At 40.6% G+C, this 17,697-nt stretch overlaps 1 protein-coding gene across 1 annotated transcript in view; it reads right to left on the reverse strand.

Moving 5' to 3' along the window:
- The window catches only part of LOC134565999 (vomeronasal type-2 receptor 26-like), a 46,871-nt gene extending 32,532 nt beyond the window's left edge, over positions 1-14,339 (reverse strand). The window contains exons 1-6 of the mRNA XM_063425713.1: positions 14,272-14,339; positions 13,275-13,566; positions 11,832-12,647; positions 8,102-8,323; positions 3,915-4,098; positions 710-1,513 (exon numbers count right to left, since the gene is read on the reverse strand). Coding sequence (XP_063281783.1) covers positions 710-1,513; positions 3,915-4,098; positions 8,102-8,323; positions 11,832-12,647; positions 13,275-13,566; positions 14,272-14,339 — 2,386 coding nt within the window. The remainder of the gene's footprint in view (positions 1-709; positions 1,514-3,914; positions 4,099-8,101; positions 8,324-11,831; positions 12,648-13,274; positions 13,567-14,271) is intronic.
- Between the last annotated feature and the right edge of the window lie 3,358 nt (positions 14,340-17,697).

Consider the following 17,697-nt stretch of genomic DNA (forward strand, 5'->3'; position numbering starts at 1 on the left):
TCGCTCGGTTGGAGCTCTGAGAACTTATAACTGATCAGCATGCTGGCTAACCCTGGTGTTACAACTTTGACCAAAATGGCCAATGAGTAGAATGTTGTAAATTCCAATGGTCATTACAAATTATTCATGACATATCCTCTGCCTTTAACAAAGCAAGCAACAACCTTTTCTGGCTCGGCTCTCCATATTCTTAATCAGTGTCTGCTCTTTCATTGTTCACCACCCCGAATGCTCTATTCAAGTCTCCGTTTTTGGTACATGCTTCTTTCTAGTGAGAGACAAATGCAATAGCCTGTATATTAGTTTTATTTCTTTACTGAGGAAATGTTAGAGAAGAAAAACACACAATTGAAATAGATAGACCATAGTTGTATTGTCATGTTTTATCACATAATAAAGACTAGTATACACTACACTGTATGATGTAAATTTAGTAATCCTGTGAGGCAGCTATGTGTACTTTAAAAACAGGCGGGTTTCATAGCAATTTCTTACAAAATTTATAATAATTCATTAAATATAGGATGCATGCATTTTATAGGTGAATCTTTGTATTACCCACTTATCCGTTCTAGTTACTAAAACTATATATATTGCTTATTTATAAATGCAAGTCCTTTTTTCAATAAATGTGTTCTTCTATTTAATTCAGGTCTCCATAAAATAATGTAACATTTTGGGAAAAATATGCATCCTAAAAGTCCAGCACTTGATGTAATTATGGCAAATATCTCTACAGCCACCATGTCCTTCCCTTTGGTGCTTAAATAGGCTGGGATCATTGCAATCCAAACACTGCAGAACACCAGCATGCTGAAGGTGATGTGCTTGGCCTCATTAAAGCTGTCTGGTAATGTCCTCACCATGAAAGCCAGAACGAAGCTCATACCAGCCAAAATTCCCATGTAACCCAATATAGAATAGAAAGCAGTGACCAGTCCTTCATTACATTGAACAATGATCTTTTCTTGGTAAGAGTGTAAGTCCACCTCCTGATAGGGTGGAGATATAGCCAGCCATATAAGACATATTAGAACTTGAACAGATGAGCACAACAACACTACAGAATTCTGCAATTTGGGTCCAAACCATTTTCTCCATGTACTGCCAGGTTTTGACACTTTAAAAGCGATGCACACTATGATCGTCTTGGCCAATATAGAAGACATGGCTATAGAATAGATGACTCCAACACAGGTCTGACGAAGCATGCATATTATATTAGAAGGATGACCGAGGAACAGAAACACACACAGGAAGCTCATCATGATGGAGACCAGGAGGATGTAGCTGAGATTTTGGTTGTTTGCTTTAACAATAGCTGTATCTTGATAAGTTGTAAATATTCGAAATATCACAGCAGTCTTAAGAAAGAATACAACTGACAATGCCACTAGCACCATAGCGATCCAATCACCCTGAATAGACAGGATTTCTATCTGCTTAGGAATGCATTTATCTCTCCTCGTATTGGGCCATTCAGTGTCTGGACATTTGAAGCAACTTTTACTATCTGCAAAAAATAAATTTACATAACAAATTGAAATAACAAATAAAATAAAAAGATATTTAAAATAATAATGCAGAACTGATGATTAGAAGATTAAAGCACAAAGAGGCATGCTTTTCTTTTCCAAGTATGCTCTAATCAGCAAATCTATAAGCATTAGACATGAGTAAAGTGAAAAAACTTTGGTTTGTCTGAATCAATTCATTTGAAAAAAAAATGGTTTGGTTTTGTTCATATGGCCTTTCGTTTTAAGCAAATTTCTTCCAACCAGGTTTCTGGAAAAAAATTATATTGACTAACTAAAGTAAAATGGCTCATTAATTTCTCATTATATTTCTTTCTTGACTCATCCATGTGGCATTTTAATATGATCAATCACCAACTGGCTTTTTCTCTAAAGACCGAATGGCATCTGTCATATTGGGCACAGCCAACCAGCTCTGCACAAGGCTTTCCAGATGGAAACATCTCAACACTATTTAACATTGTCTTGATTTTGAAATACAGCCTTTAAATTAGCCTGAATTAGGTACAGACGGTGGGAACATATCTTCTAAATATTTAAAACTAGCGACTGGGTAGCCATTGTAAAATAATGGGGGTCTATAGTCCATAGTTCTCTTGGGCATCCACCATAGTCATTGGAACAGTGACTTTAAATTAAATAACAGGGGTTTACAGATCCCCCCACTGCCCCCACCTGTTTCCAGCTGATAAGGGCTATGAAATGTTTTAAAACAGGGGGAATTATGCGCCGTTACAGTCCATAATGAATGCGGCGGCGAGGCTCATCTTCGGTCTGCCCGCACCTCCCACGCCTCACCCTTCTGTCAGTCCATCCAATTTAAAATTCTGGCTCTTGCTTTCAAATCTCTACATACTGTAATGCTGCTCCCACCTGTCTATCCTCCCTAATACACAAGTATGTCCCGTCCAGGCCCTTACGCTCTGCTGAAGACTTACGTCTATCTTTTGTCTGTACTCCCACCTCTGATGCTCGCCTGCAAGACTTCTTGAGGGCTGCACCGTTCCTGTGGAACTCACTTCCTTCCTCTGTAAGATGCTCACCCAGTCTCCACTCCTTCAAAAAATCATTAAAAACCCACTTCTTCATAAAAGCGTATCAATTAAACTGTAAATTGCTCCTGACTGATTCCTCTCTTGCAACTGTCAATTAGTCTAATACTATCCTTACCTTTTGTGTCACTTTACCCCACTCCCTCTAGCATGCAAACTCATTGAGCAGGGCCTCAACCCCTCTGTTCCTGAGTGTCCAACTTGTCTGATTACAACTACATGTTTGTTCTTCCAACCACTGTAAAGCGCTGCGGAATTTGATGGTGCTATATAAACAATAACATAAGATAACAAGGAGGTGGGTAGGTAGTGATATGTCCCTCTCATTTTTTTTATTTAAAGTCCCCCATCCGATGTTCTGATGACTATCTTCCTCAATTATTTTACAGGATTCTTTATTTATTAGTTACTTTTTTAATGTGACAGCTTTGCTATTGCTAGACACACATGACTCTTAGAGCAGTGGCAGGACAAATATTACTTAAAATTATAATTTGCTTGCAACAGGCAAGTGGACAAAATTGTACTAATGTGTAGCCTGCCTGAGTCATTCACTCCTGAATTTTGCTACAACAGGTAAATGTGCACTTTGTACTCTGGCTTATTTGTATGGTTATTTGGTGCCATGGGGACTGTAGAGACTGTTTCTCTATTTCCTTATTCTGCTATCTACCAATCCAACCAGCCTGATGTAAATCTGACTGTATTTGGCTGTAGAAAATCTGAGAATTGCCTTTCACTTGGAATTCAGCCATTTTCACTGGAATTTGCCTATCTGGACAAAGTCTGGTATCTATAGAGTAACCCTGTTTAACCACCTGTTTAACCATCATTTAACCACCTTTAAACAATGGTAATCAATTATCACTGCAGCTATTCCCCTATTATATAAACAGATAGTCCTTACCAGATATATTGGAGATCTCTCCCTCTGCACATTGAGCACATTTATGACAGCAGCTGTGTATTTGTGAAATTAGGACCTTTCTGCTTCCGGGCTGGCAGGTTTCAGAGCATCGAGATATTGGAACCTAAAGAGAAAAATGTGTCTGCTTTATTTCCCTGATGCTTGTGTTGGGACTTATGGAAAATTAAAGGAACACTAATTTAAGAAATACAAACCTATGTTTCTAACGTAAAAGTGATCTATGTCCTTTAGACCGCCTATGGTAATTTAAAAGAAAAAGTGTTTTAACTTACAATTATCCCTCTCCTATCCATGTTTTGCTTTATCTTTTGCTTTATCTATGTATAAACAAAATAGTGCCTTAATTATTAATTATTTACTATTGTTTTGGTTCAAAGTGGAAGAAGTCTTTCGGATCACCCAAATTCCACCCATGACAAAGCTGGCTGTTCTCCAAAACGTGTTGTGCTGGGATGAAGTGATTAAACTTCACTTTCTTCCAGCTCCCAGAAAGTATCACAGGGATGCAAGAGAGTAGGTAGAACCAGTGTCTTGCTCCAGTGACCAGTAAGAGGAAGGAGCAGTGGGCTGTTGCGTTTGGTGTCTGAATACAGGAACATATTGGTGAATCATACCAAGAGGGAGCAGAGACTGACATCTGTTCCCACACACTGTTCAGCATAATATACTATGAAAGGCTACCTGTTTCTGCCATTAACAAAAATTGAGAGTGTTCAATAGTGTAGTGAGTGTGTCTGAAGTAAGCATGTGCATATGTGTCAGTGATCTTGTGTGTGTCAGTGAGCTTATCTGTAGTGAGCATGTGTGTGTGTGTCAGTGAGCTTGTCTGTAGTGAGTACCTGTGTGTGAGCTTGTCTGTTGTGAGTTTGTGTGTATGTCAGTGAGTTTGTATATAATGAGCATTTGTGTGTCAGTGAGGTTGTCTGTAGTAAGCATGTCCATGTGTGTCAATTAGCTTGTGTGTGTGTCAGTGAGCTTTTCTGTAGTGTGCCTGTGTGTTGTCGGTGAGTTTGTCTGTAATGAACATGTGTGTCAGTGAGATTTTCTGCAGTGAGCATGTGTTTGTGTCAGCTGACTTTTCTGCAGCAAGAATGTGTGTGTCAGTAAGCATGTTGGTAGTGAGCATGTTGATATGTGTCAGTGAGCTTGTGTGTGTCTGTGTGCTTTTCTGTAATGAGCATGTGTGTGTATCAGTGAGTTTGTCTGTAGTGAGCATGTGTGTCAGCAAGTTTTTCTGTAGTGAGAATGTGTGTGTGTGTCAGTGAGCTTGTGTGTGTGTGTGTGTGTGTGTGTGTCAGTAAGCTTGTCTGTATGGGAGCATGATTGTGACAGTAAACTTGTCTATAGTAAGCATGTGTGTGTCAGTGAGTTTGTCTGTAGTGTGTGTGTGTGTGTGTGTGTGTGTGTGTGTTACAGTAAGCTTGTCTGTAGTAAGTTTGTGTTTGTATACCAATGAGTTTCTCTGTAGTAACCTTGTGTGTGTTTCAGAGTTTGTACTATGTTTGTGTGTGTGTACCACTAAGCTTGTCTGTGTGTGTCAGTGAGATTTTCTGTCAGTGAGCCTATTTGTGTGTATCAGTGAGCTTGTGTTTTTATGTCAATAAGTTTGTGTATCAATGAGATTGTCTGTCTGCTTGTCCGCATGTGAGAATTCTTACTGTATAATTAATTTTTTTAAACTGAAAGAACCACTATTTTGAATTAGAAAAATAAATATACCAATAATATATATATACACACACACACAGGGTTGCTTTGTATCCCCAGTCTAGCTCTGCAAAAAAGGGTTCAAGCATTGATGTCATTACAATTATGCCCCCTCCTGGAAAAAATTCCTGTCAATGCCCATGGCCCTATGCCAATGACTGGCATCTGTTGTGACTCTTACCCATGTAATCTCCCACCGTGGAGACCCTCTGAAGTACTTCTACCTTTTCAAAAGGTTTCCTGTAGAATTGTGATAGGTTGTAGGTGGTTGTCCACCTTGATTTGGAATTGGATATATGCAAATGAGTGCAACAAAGAATCACCATGTTGCCTCATTATTCCATTTCAAACATGTATTCCTTGGAGTTAATGCTTACTGTATACAACAGCTTTGAAATACAACTAGAAAGTCTATGTATGTTATCTTTAGCTAAAGACTCTGTATTCATCCATGATTTACTCTCCTGCGGAGACAAGGTGCTCCTTCTTTAGGAGGCCTTGTATCAGGCAATAAATCTATGGAGCAATCATACAATCTGTATGGAGGTAAAGTATCAGCATGAATCTTACTTGAATTGAAAACCTCTTCAACCTCCTTGTATTACAAAGGAACCTTGGTAAATAGGGGAGTAGCAGTAGGAACATTAGTGGTACCCAGTCATTTAGTTAGTTAGGCATAAGACAGTTACATCTATACTCCTCTACCCATGCCAGTATCTTCCCCTTTTTTCCAAATCTATGTGAGGATTGTGTTTAGCCAACCGTGAAAAACCAAGAATAATTGAACATGAAAGTGAGTAAATAATGTGATAAGTTCATAGTTTAAAGCCCCTATTTATAAAGACATGGGCAATGTCTCCTGTGTGAAAAGAGGCTTTTCAAGAGGTCTACCATCTAAGGCCTCAATGGCCAAAGGTGTAGATCTCTCCCTTAGAAGTCTTATCAAGTCTTGACAAAGGCACATTAGAGTGCCAAAACGTTGTCTGTTTTCTGTGCTCCTTAAATAAAGACTGCCTTATGAGGAACCACCGGTGATCACTAGATCTTAAACTTTCACTCACAGTAATATCTGATACCAAATCTCCACTACACTAAATCTGGTGTGGCTTCCTTGCGAGTTGGCGTCTCAACAACTTGTTTTAGAGACAATCACAGTAGGGAGCTGAGAATATGTGTACTCTTGATACAAACAGTCTTTCATTGTCATTTTAGCTATCTCCTTAACTAGTAGATTATCTAACTCTTCTGTTTGTCCACGGAGCCTATAAATCACACCTACATGAGTTACTGTGGGATTACCAAATTCTAATGTAACCCAAACATATTCACTCACCTCACTAACTTGTATCAGATTAGATTTTATGCCATTCTTCACATACAGGACAACCCCTCTCTTTTGTTTACTTGTCTGTCTTTTGTATATATTTAAAGCCCTGAAGTTTCACTGCCATTTAGGACTTACGTCACATTGTTTATACCTTGCCCGTGACTCACACAGCCTTAAATATAGAAACATAGAAACATAGAATGTGACGGCAGATAAGAACCATTTGGCCCATCTAGTCTGCTCAATTTTCTAAATACTTTCATTAGTCCCTGGCCTTATCTTATAGTTAGGATAACCTTATGCCTATCCAACGCATGCTTAAACTCTTTTACTGTGTTAACCTCTACCACTTCAGCTGGAAGGCTATTCCATGCATCCACTACCCTCTCAGTAGAGTAATACTTCCTGATATTATTTTTAAACCTTTGCCCATCTAATTTAAGACTATGTCCTCTTGTTGTGGTAGTTTTTCTTCTTTTAAATATAGTCTCCTCCTTTACTGTGTTGATTCCCTTTATGTATTTAAATGTTTCTATCATACCCCCCGTCTCGTCTTTCCTCCAAGCCATATATGTTAAGTTCTTTTAACCTTTCCTTGTAAGTTTTATCCTGCAATACATGAACCAGTTTAGTAGCCCTTCTCTGAACTCTCTCTACAGTATCAATATCCTTCTCGAGATACGGTCTCCAGTACTGCGTACAATACTCCAAGTGAGGTCTCACCAGTGTTCTGTACAATGGCATGAACACTTCCCTCTTTCTACTGCTAATACCTCTCCCTATACAACCAAGCATTCTGCTAGCATTTCCTGCTGCTCTATTACATTGTCTGCCTACCTTTAACCCCTTAAGGACACATGACGTGTGTGACATGTCATGATTCCCTTTTATTCCAGAAGTTTGGTCCTTAAGGGGTTAAGTCATCAGAAATAATTACCCCTAAATCCCTCTCCTCAGATGTTGCAGTTAGGACTCTATCAAATATCCTATACTCTGCCCTTGGGTTTTTACATCCAAGATGCATTATCTTGCACTTATGTACATTGAATGTCAGTTATCCACATTATATGTCAGCCTTCCTAACACTAACTTCCTCCTTTAATGTAATTTATGATAGTATACCTGTATGTGTAGATTGTTTGACTATGTTTGTTTGATTGTGTGCCTGCTTATCTCTGCAAATGCATGCCTGAATAATTATGTCTGTGTGCCTGTATGGTTATGTGTATCTATGTCTATATGGCATGGGAGTAAAAAGACAAAGGGCCTTGGAGGGGACACAAAACAGGCTGAGGGGAAATAACCACAGTAAAGGGCTGGGGGAAAAAGAGATACTTAAAGGGGGTTGTAAGAGACACCAAGAGGGTGTAAGACTCACCAAAGGGGGATAAAATACAGAAAGCTTACAATAAAAATAAAAAGGGGATTTACAAGACACACAGGTGAAGATGCATTTATTTTTGAGGGGGGAACACAAAATTCATCTTCACCTGCGCTGCCAAAAATCCTTGCACTGGCCCTGATGATATGGCTGACAAAATGTAATTCTCACCTGATCATTCTTCCATGTTATTAGCTTTGATTCCATGGACAGTTGCTGATCACTAGGTGCCCACGGGTCATAGGAACCAACTTTCTCAATCCTGGTAGAACCATTTATGAAACTTTTCCAGTTCATAATGCGATACCCAGAGACAGTTTCTCCTTTGTCGTTGAAAAATCGGTGTACACCAGGTTTATCCATAACATCTAATTGTCTTAAATAGTGATGTAGCTATAAAATGAAGATATATTATGTTAAAAATGAATTTATACAATATGTTCATAAGATTTTAACAAAAAAGGCAATAATTTGCAGAGTTTATAAACAATGAGATACCTCAAAAAAACACACCAGTGAAAGCTGATATATAGTGGAAAGCTTAGTGTTACCCTTTTAAATCACCAATAAATCTGTCGAAACAAAGATTCCTCCAAATCTTTTAAAAGGTAATTTTAACAGATCTATAGGTAACAGAAAAAGTAATATAGGACAAAACTGTTTAAGCCTTAGACCACATAATACGGTATTGCACAAACAAAAATGAATGATAAAAAGGCTTACCTCTGATATAAGTAACCCATAAGGGAAAGTATTTTTATTTATTTTTGATTCCTCCTCTCTGAGGTCCGCTGTTACCATGTCTCCTTTCCTCCCTCCTCAGATGTCAGATGTACACATTTCATCCTTACAGTGCATGGCTTCCATTGACAATGTTGGCATCAGATGAGGGTGGAGAGAAGGCACGGTAAGTGTGCATGAGGGGCAATCAAGCAGCTGATCTGACAACAAGATGATTGAGCCTTTCTCTTAGTTTCCCATTTTAGAGCTCTCCTATTCATAAAGTATGATTATATATTTTTGTTACAGGAACAAGGTGGTTTGTGATATAACTTAATTTTTTTGCATTTTCTGTTTCATGCCACTTGGAGTGCCTGTATTGAAGGATTAGTCACTAGTACACCCATGTGCAGGTTTGGTGGCGCTAGTCAATGTGACTGGTTTCCTGTTGGTTGAATTCCCACTAAAGAGTACACTTTCAGATATGCATATTTTATGCATTACGGAGGTAACAAGATTAAACAAGTTGAATTGGGAATAAGTATTTACTAATAAACTATCAGGGTTATTCACTAAACTCTGAATGTAAAATCTGAACATTGTTGATCACATCACTATCTGGATTTTTTTACTCAAGGCTGGAACTAGTAAATAGTTAAATAGTCCTCTGCAGCACAAGTCTTATTATATGGTGACTGTCCACTAGTCACTTGCCACATGAAACAAAGTGAGTAAATAAACAAAAATCCTATGGAGATTAATAAGACTCCCCCCAATATCACTGAAGGTTCCCTCCCTTGGCCCCCACCCATGTATGTTGCGTTATAATATACAATAATCTTGCACCACCCACAAGGAGGATATAGAAGAAAAACAATGGAAATATATGGAGTAAGGATAGGGATATATCTAACATTTTCCAAAGACTACAATCTAAAGAAGTTGGGCAAGCTTAGAGTCAGGTCAGCTGCAGATGTTGGGACAGGAAGCACAGCAGCCTGGCCCTGGGTATAGTTAGTAAGTCCAGAAACTAGAATCCAGAATCACCAGAAGGAAACTTGGTCTCTGAGGTGGAGGATCTCATTATTCTCCACCCGGGTCTATTAAAAAAAAAAAAACAATCGAGGCAGCGGGGCCGGGGATTAATGAGTGGTGGGACGGGGCTTATACATACCCAAAGCCCCTGGTAATGCCTACCCAAAGCTGCACAGGAAGAGGGAAGCAGGAAGACATCCCTGCTTCCCCAACAACCAACTGCATCCACTACCCCTTCCAGCCATAATGGAAAGAGGTAAGTCTGTGTGTGTGTGTGACTGTGACTGCCTGCCTGTGTCTTACTGTTTGCCTGTTCATGTGTCTACCTGCCTGTGTATGTGTGTGTGTGTGTGTGTGTGTGTGTGTGACTGTCTGCCCGCCTGCCTGTCTTCCTGCCTGTGTGTGTGTGTGTGACTGTCTGTCTGTATGACTGCCTGCCTGTGTGTGTGTGTGTGTGTGTGTGTGTGCGAGTGCGTGCATGTGTGACTGTCTGCCTGTGTGTGACTGTCTGTCACTGTGACTGCCTGCCTGTGTGTGTGTGTATGTGACTGTCTGCCTGTGTGACTGCCTGCCTGTGTGTGTGACTGTCTGTCTGACTGCCTTTGTGTGTGACTGCCTGTGTGTGTGTGTGTGTGTGAGACTTTCTGTCTGTGTGACTGCCTCCTTGTCTGTGTATGTGTGTGTGTGTGACTGTGTCTGTGTGTGTAACTGTCTGCCTGCCTCTGTGTGTGTGTGTGTGTGTGACTGTCTGCCTGGGTGTGTGACTCCGATTGTGTGTGTCGCTGTAGCTGTGCCGTTGTGTGTGCCTATGCCTGTATGTGTGACTATCTGCCTTTAACTGAGTGTGTGTGTGCGCCTATCATCGTACATGAGTGTCTGCATGCCTGTAACGGAGTATGTGTGACTGTCTGCTTGTAATAGAGTATGTGTGACTGTCTGCTTGTGACTGTGTGTGTGACTGTCTGCTTGTGACTGTGTGCCTGTCTGCCTTTAACTGTTTGTTTGGCTCTGTGACTGTCTGCCTGTAACTGAGCATGTGTGACTGTCTTCCTGTAACTTTGTGTGTGTGTGTGCGTGTGTGTGTGACTGTCTGCCTGTAACTGAGCATGTCTGACTGTCTACTTGTGCCTGTGTGTGTGACTGTATACAGGTGCCGTGAGAGTGGGGAGAGGGGGGGCGCCGTGAAGACTTTTCGCACAGGGCGCCTAATGGCCTAAGACCGACCCTGCCAGGGGGAGATAGTGGCTCACATTAGGAAATCCCACCAGTTGTTGGAAAAGTGAGCAGTGAAAGTCAGCAAAGAGGATCTAATCTGAGCAGCACAGGAACAGGCATTCAGCACCAGTTCAATAGAAGCTGGGGTCTACCACAACAGGCAAGACCTATGGTGATGTATGTGCAAAGAGGCTTTTGAGACAATCCAACACATAGTAACTGGGTGAAAGATGTTAGCGGGGACATCACACACTTAGGGGCACAACCAAGTTGCTGGAATTGTGTACCGTAATATCAGCCTAGAATATTGTCTGGACCTGTCCTGATGGGAGATACCACAAAGGGTAATTGAAAATGACAGGGTAAAGATCCTGTGGGACTTTGTGGTGTTAGATGTACATATCCTCATGTGAGGCATCATTTACTAACTTTAAAACATGGATGGATGGACGGACGGAATAGTCAGTCATAGCTGAGGTCATGGAAGCCAGCGAGAAGCATAAATGAAAGAGTCAAGCAAGGTCTCAGACAGCATAGAACATGATATATGTAAATACAAAAGTCATATCAAGCAGCCAGGTTTCAATCTAAATAAGAAAAAAGTAAAATATAGCTAACCAACTGAGCATACACAATAGAATAGGCTAGAGAGTCAATGAACTACAATAGGACACTGGTATGGAGCAGAGCAGAGATTTAAAAAGCCAACAAAACTTTTACATCAGTTTCCTGCACTGGAACTCACAGGTTTACATTCGAATTGACTTTTGAGATGATCACCATAAATTTTCACATCTCCATAACCTGCAGCATCAGAGAAGTTGTCAGTGGAACGTGAGCTTGAGGGACCAAGGTAAGTGCATCATGCAGTTGTAAAAGCATGGAGATAACTGTTATTACAGTAATGTTTTAATCAAAGCTCAGTGTTTACCTGATACTTGTAATTGGAGATCTGAGTATTCTTTCCTTTTGAATGAGTATTCAGGGCGAAGTGCATATTATTTAATGCTTTAACTATGGCTTTTACTGCCTGATTCATATGAGGAGTGTGTCCATTGTAGTGAACATTAGGAATATCCGAGATACGAATCTTCTCTGTACAGTTATGAAGATTGAAGTGAAAAACAAACATGTAAAAATCAGTATTTTCAGGGTAACGGGAGTAACAATGAAAGTAATACATCCAAATATGATCAAGTAACATGTCCTTTGGGTATTTTATGGGATGAATATTCTCAATAACCCCTTGAAGTTTTGGAATATTTTCCACAATGAATTCAAGAGCTAAACTGCCATTAAATATAAAACGGTCAAAATAAAAAAAATGGTTTAAGGCCCAAGTGGGACCAAGGATAAATGTCTTATATTTGACAAGTTTTAGATAGTTGATGAACATAAATATTGCATATGAAGACAGTGATCCGGTAATAACAATAACCTGGGCATCCGAGCTTTTAATACTGCCATAGTTTCTTTTATCAAAACCATAAGCATTAATTAAGTTATCATTTACTTTTATTATAAATGGCACACAGATTCCATCAGTCAACAAATTGTTTTGCAAAACGTGTGTTTCTTCCTCTCCCATGTCATCATCAGAAGCAAATATCCCAACCCAGGTCCAGCCAAAGTATTTCAGTAGCTTGGATAACACAGAATAGTTAGCTTGATTATTTTGCAGAGTCCGGAAAAAGGTTGGGTAAACATTTCTGTCACTTAGAATCAAACTGGTGGCTCCATAGCTAATCTGGGAGAAATAAAAAGCACACAGAGCTGAAACCTATGCATATTGCAAAGTTGTACGTGGTAATATTGACCCCTTCACAACTGCACACTTTGATTGAAAAAATATTAGTATAACATTTATTTAAAGCAAGTGAAGCATAGCTAGCAAAACAAAAACATATAACGAAGTGTAGCTAGAAAAAAAACATATAACTCAACCATTTTGTTATGCACATTTTTTATTTTTCACTTATTTTTCACTTATTCAGTTACTATTTTACTTTTATAATACTTGTAATTGCTATTTTTTTTTTCATCTTAGAATTGGTATTCCAAGGATGGTTGACATTGCATAGCTTTTAACCCAGGCAGTAGTGCAGCCATTTTTACACGTCAGCACAGTCATTGTCTAGTTTTTTTTCTGGCTGCACAAGTGGATATCTCAAATATTATTTGTTACCAAAATTAAGACAAAAAACAAACAGCACCATGAACTATATTCTGTCAATCCACCTTTATTTTCTAAATTTTTTTCACATTTTTTGCTTTGCACAAGTCTAAAAAGCCATTTTATTTGCCTCCAAACTTGTTTTCCTACTTTGTTTCTCTATTTATAATAACAGACATTAAATTAAAATGTTTTACTCACTTGTGAGTATCCATAAAGCCTCAGTATTTGGGCCATTTGTATAGTTGTAACAGAATTCTCATCTCCGATAACGCCAGCCAGCTTTCCTCCTTCAGTGCAGGAGTAATTAGGAACAGGCTTTCCTGGTCCAGATAAGATCCGTAGGATACTATTCACAGCCTTCATTCCGCTGGAGCATGAATCATACACGTGGTATCCCAGCGTGATGTTAGGGAGAATACGAGGATCGTGGTTAATTTCTTCAATAGCAAGAAAGAAGGTCAAGAGGTTTTTATACTTGATAGCAACTGGTCTACAAAAAATATATAATGAATGAGAATGAGATTTTTATTTATTCTCCTTTTCTATTCTCTAAACTATTTTCCAAGATAACATCCACATGTGAAATGGACATGTCTCTATATCAAGCAATACATTTAAAACCTTCTTCAATGCTTATTTCTAACACCAGCATAAACTTTAAGACATTTAGCACCCTACTCATTTTTCATGTCTGAATGTTCTTTCACTAAAAGCAAATACAAAGATATAACATAGAAGCCTCCAGGTTTAAAATGGGTAAACATAGTAAGGTTAACAGTAATGAGTTGGGAGTATAGCACTATACAATGTGAAAGAACTAGGTCTGATCATATATATTCTTGAGAATTAATGTTGTAATACAACTGAATTCATTGCATCATGTTAAGATCCATGCTATGTCACTCTGTGTAAGCCCTAAGTGTAAATAAGACTTAGTGTAAAGTAATCTTATGGAATTAATGCACAATAACAGGCTCTATTTAATGGTTTTCCATCACTGTTAAGTCTTACTGTGATATGTCTCATTGTTGAAAATGTCACACTTTTTCATTAAAACATAATTTCAGTGCTTGTTTTTGTATTTTCTAAGGGTGCAGAGCTTAGTTCATTGGCTGTGGGCGATCAACTGATGCTTTTAGCTAATGGTCTAGTCGTTTTCATCAAGGTTTAGCTCGGTAGAACAGAATCCCCATACAGGAGCTTCTGATACCCATTAGCATATGGTGTGACTATTTGCATCACGGAACAGGGAACTTCAGGCATCATAACCACTTTAGCACACTGTAGTGGTTCTTGTGCTGGTACTTTATTATTATTATTATTGCAATTTATATAGCGCCAACAGATTCCGTAGCGCTTTACAATATTATGAGAGGGGATTTAACTATAAATAGGACAATTACAAATAAACTTACAGGAAACAATAGGTTGAACAGGACCCTGCTCGATCGAGCTTACATTCTATAGGAGGTGGGGTGTAAAACACATTAGGACAGGAATTTGCAATCAAATAAGGTGGACTGCCCTTTAGGAGAGGGCAAGAGACATGTATGTGAGGTATTGGTTAGTCTTGGAGGCCATAAGCTTTCCTAAAGAGATGGGTTTTAAGGCATTTCTTAAAAGATGCAAGACTAGGGGAGAGTCTGATGGCGGTAGACAGGCTATTCCATAGGAAGGGAGCCGCCCGCAAGAAGTCCTGCAAGCGCGAGTTGGCCGTACGAGTGTGGACAACGGACAGGAGGTGGTCACGGGCAGAGCGGAGAGACCGAGAAGGGACATACCTATGGATCTGTGAGGAGATATAAGAGGGGCTAGAGTTGTTCAGTGCTTTATAGGTGTGAGTTAGTACTTTGAATTGACTCCTATAGCATACAGGAAGCCAATGTAAGGACTGGCAGAGGGGTGAGGTGTGAGAGAAACGACTAGAGAGGAAAATCAGTCTAGCAGCAGCATTCATTACGGACTGTAGGGGTGCAGTACGGCTTTTGGGAAGACCAATCAGGAGAGGGTTACAGTAATCCATGTGGGAAATTACTAGAGCATGGACAAGCTCCTTGGTAGTATCTGGTGCAAGAAAGGGGCGGATGCGGGCTATGTTTTTAAGATGGAATCTACAGGATTTGGCAACATGCTGGATGTGAGGCTCAAAGGTGAGACCAGAGTCAAATATGACGCCAAGACAGCGCGCTTGCAAGGATGGACTGATGTTGGTACCACAAACTTGAAGGGAGAGCGAAAGAGGAGGATCAGTATTAGGAGGAGGAAAGACAAGGAGCTCAGTTTTTGAGAGATTGAGTTTCAGAAAGCGGGAGGACATCCAGTCAGAGATGGAAGAAAGGCAAGCAGTGACACATTGCAGGACAGCAGGGGAGAGGTCCGGGGAGGAGAGATATAGCTGGGTGTCATCAGCGTACAGGTGGTAGTGGAATCCAAAAGAGGTAATAAGTTTGCCAAGAGAGGCAGTATAAAGAGAAAATAGAAGGGGACCAAGGACGGAGCCTTGGGGAACTCCAACCGAGACAGGGCGAGGGGAGGAGGTATCATTAGAAAAGGAGACACTGAATGAGCGTTGGGAGAGATAAGAGGAAAGCCATGAGAGGACAGAGCCACAGAGACCAAGCGATTGAAGAGTTTGAAGAAGGAGAGCATGATCAACGGTGTCAAAGGCCGCTGAGAGGTCAAGAAGAATTAGTATGGAGTAGTGGCCTTTGGATTTAGCTGCGATTAGGTCGTTAGTGACTTTGATAAGGGCAGTCTCTGTAGAGTGGAGAGGGCGGAAGCCAGATTGAAGGGGGTCAAGGAAAGAGTTGGAATTGAGGAAATGAGACACACGGGTAAAGACAAGTCTTTCCAGAAGCTTTGAGGAAAAAGGGAGCAGGCATATGGGACGGTAGTTAGAAAGGGTGGATGGGTCGAGGGATGTTTTTTTTAGTATAGGTACTACAGTGGCATGTTTAAGGTCAGCAGGGACGATGCCAGAAGAGAGCGAGCAGTTGAAGATGTGTGTTAGAGAAGGCACGAGACAAGTGGAGAGAGATCTGATAAGGTGAGATGGGACAGGATCGAGTGGGCAAGTGGTGGGGCGAGAGGAGCAAAGAAGAGCAGCCACCTCTTGGTCAGTAGCTGGAGAGAATGTCTGAAGGGTAGGAAAGGCATGATTTATGTGTGATTGAGAAACAGAAAGGCAAGGAGGGGAGAATTCTTTCCTTAGCTGTTCAATCTTGTCAGTGAAGTAACATGCAAAGTTATCAGAAGTAAGGTTAGTTTTGGGGGTGGCCACAGCAGGGCGAAGAAGAGAATTAAAGGTGTCAAAGAGACGTCTGGGGTTGCGGGAACATGAACTAATGAGAGAGGAAAAATAGGACTGTTTGGCAAGGGCAAGGGCTGCACTGTATGAACACAATATGAATCTATAATGGAGAAAGTCTGATTGGGTACGAGACTTCCTCCAGGAGCGTTCAGCACAACGGGAGCATCTTTGCAGGTAGCGCGTTGATTTAGTATGCCATGGTTGGGGGCGGGTCCTCCTCGAGGTGCTGGTTTGGAGTGGCGCTGCAGTGTTCAAGGCAGATGTAAGAGTAGAGTTATATATGGAGATGGCCAGTGAAGGACAGGAGAGGGAAGGGATGGACAGCAGTTGTGAATCAATGTCAGCTGACAACTGTTGGAGATCAAGAGAATTAAGGTCCCTCCTGAGTTGAGGGGGGTTAGGCTGAGGTTGTTGGGTGAGGGGGTACGCAAGAGCAAATGATAAGAGGTGGTGATCAGAGAGTGGATATGGAGTGTTGCAGATATTAGTTACTGTACATGCATAAGTGAAGATTAGGTCAAGGGTATTGCCAGCTACATGGGTGGGAGAATTTGCCCACTGCAATAGCCCGAGGGAGGAAGTCATTGAAAGTAGTTTAGTGGCTGCAGAGGTCAAAGGTGGGTTTATAGGAATATTGAAGTCCCCGAGAATTAGGGATGGAATGTTAGAAGAGAGGAAATAGGGTAGCCAGGCAGCAAAGTGGTCAAGGAAGAGAAGAGGGGAACCAGGGGGACGGTAAATAACAGCAATGTTAGCAGAGAAGGGTTTGAAAAGGCGAATTGAGTGTATTTCAAATGATGGGAAAGAGAGGGAAGGGGGGGTGGGAAGAGGTTTAAAAGAGCAGTGAGGGGAGAGGAGAAACCCAACACCACCACCTTTACATTCACAGTTTCTTGGGTTGTGGGTAAGTTGGAGACCACCGAAGGACAAAGATGCAGGGGTGGCAGTGTCAGAGGGGGAGAGCCAGGTTTCTGTTAAGGCTAGTAAATCTATTGAACGAGAGATAAAGAAGTCATGGACAGCAGTGGATTTAGTTATATTGCAAACAGAGCATGCATTCCAGAGGGCAGTATTGAAGGAGGATCTAGAGGAACATGAGATGGGTATGAGATTAGTGTGGGTCCTTGGGTTAGTATGTGCTGTGTTTGTTGAGAGGGGACTGGGGTTTGGAGAGACATCACCAGCTGCTAGGAGCAGAAGGATAGAAAGGAAGTGAAGGTGGGAGTAGGATTTGAAGGTTTTGTAGGTTTTGGTACTGTTCCTTTGATCTCTTTATTGGTAAACTATGCATGCCCTTCATAAAATATTGAT

The sequence above is a fragment of the Pelobates fuscus genome, chromosome 6 (genome assembly GCF_036172605.1).
Source record: "Pelobates fuscus isolate aPelFus1 chromosome 6, aPelFus1.pri, whole genome shotgun sequence".
In the NCBI taxonomy this organism is placed as follows: domain Eukaryota; kingdom Metazoa; phylum Chordata; class Amphibia; order Anura; family Pelobatidae; genus Pelobates; species Pelobates fuscus.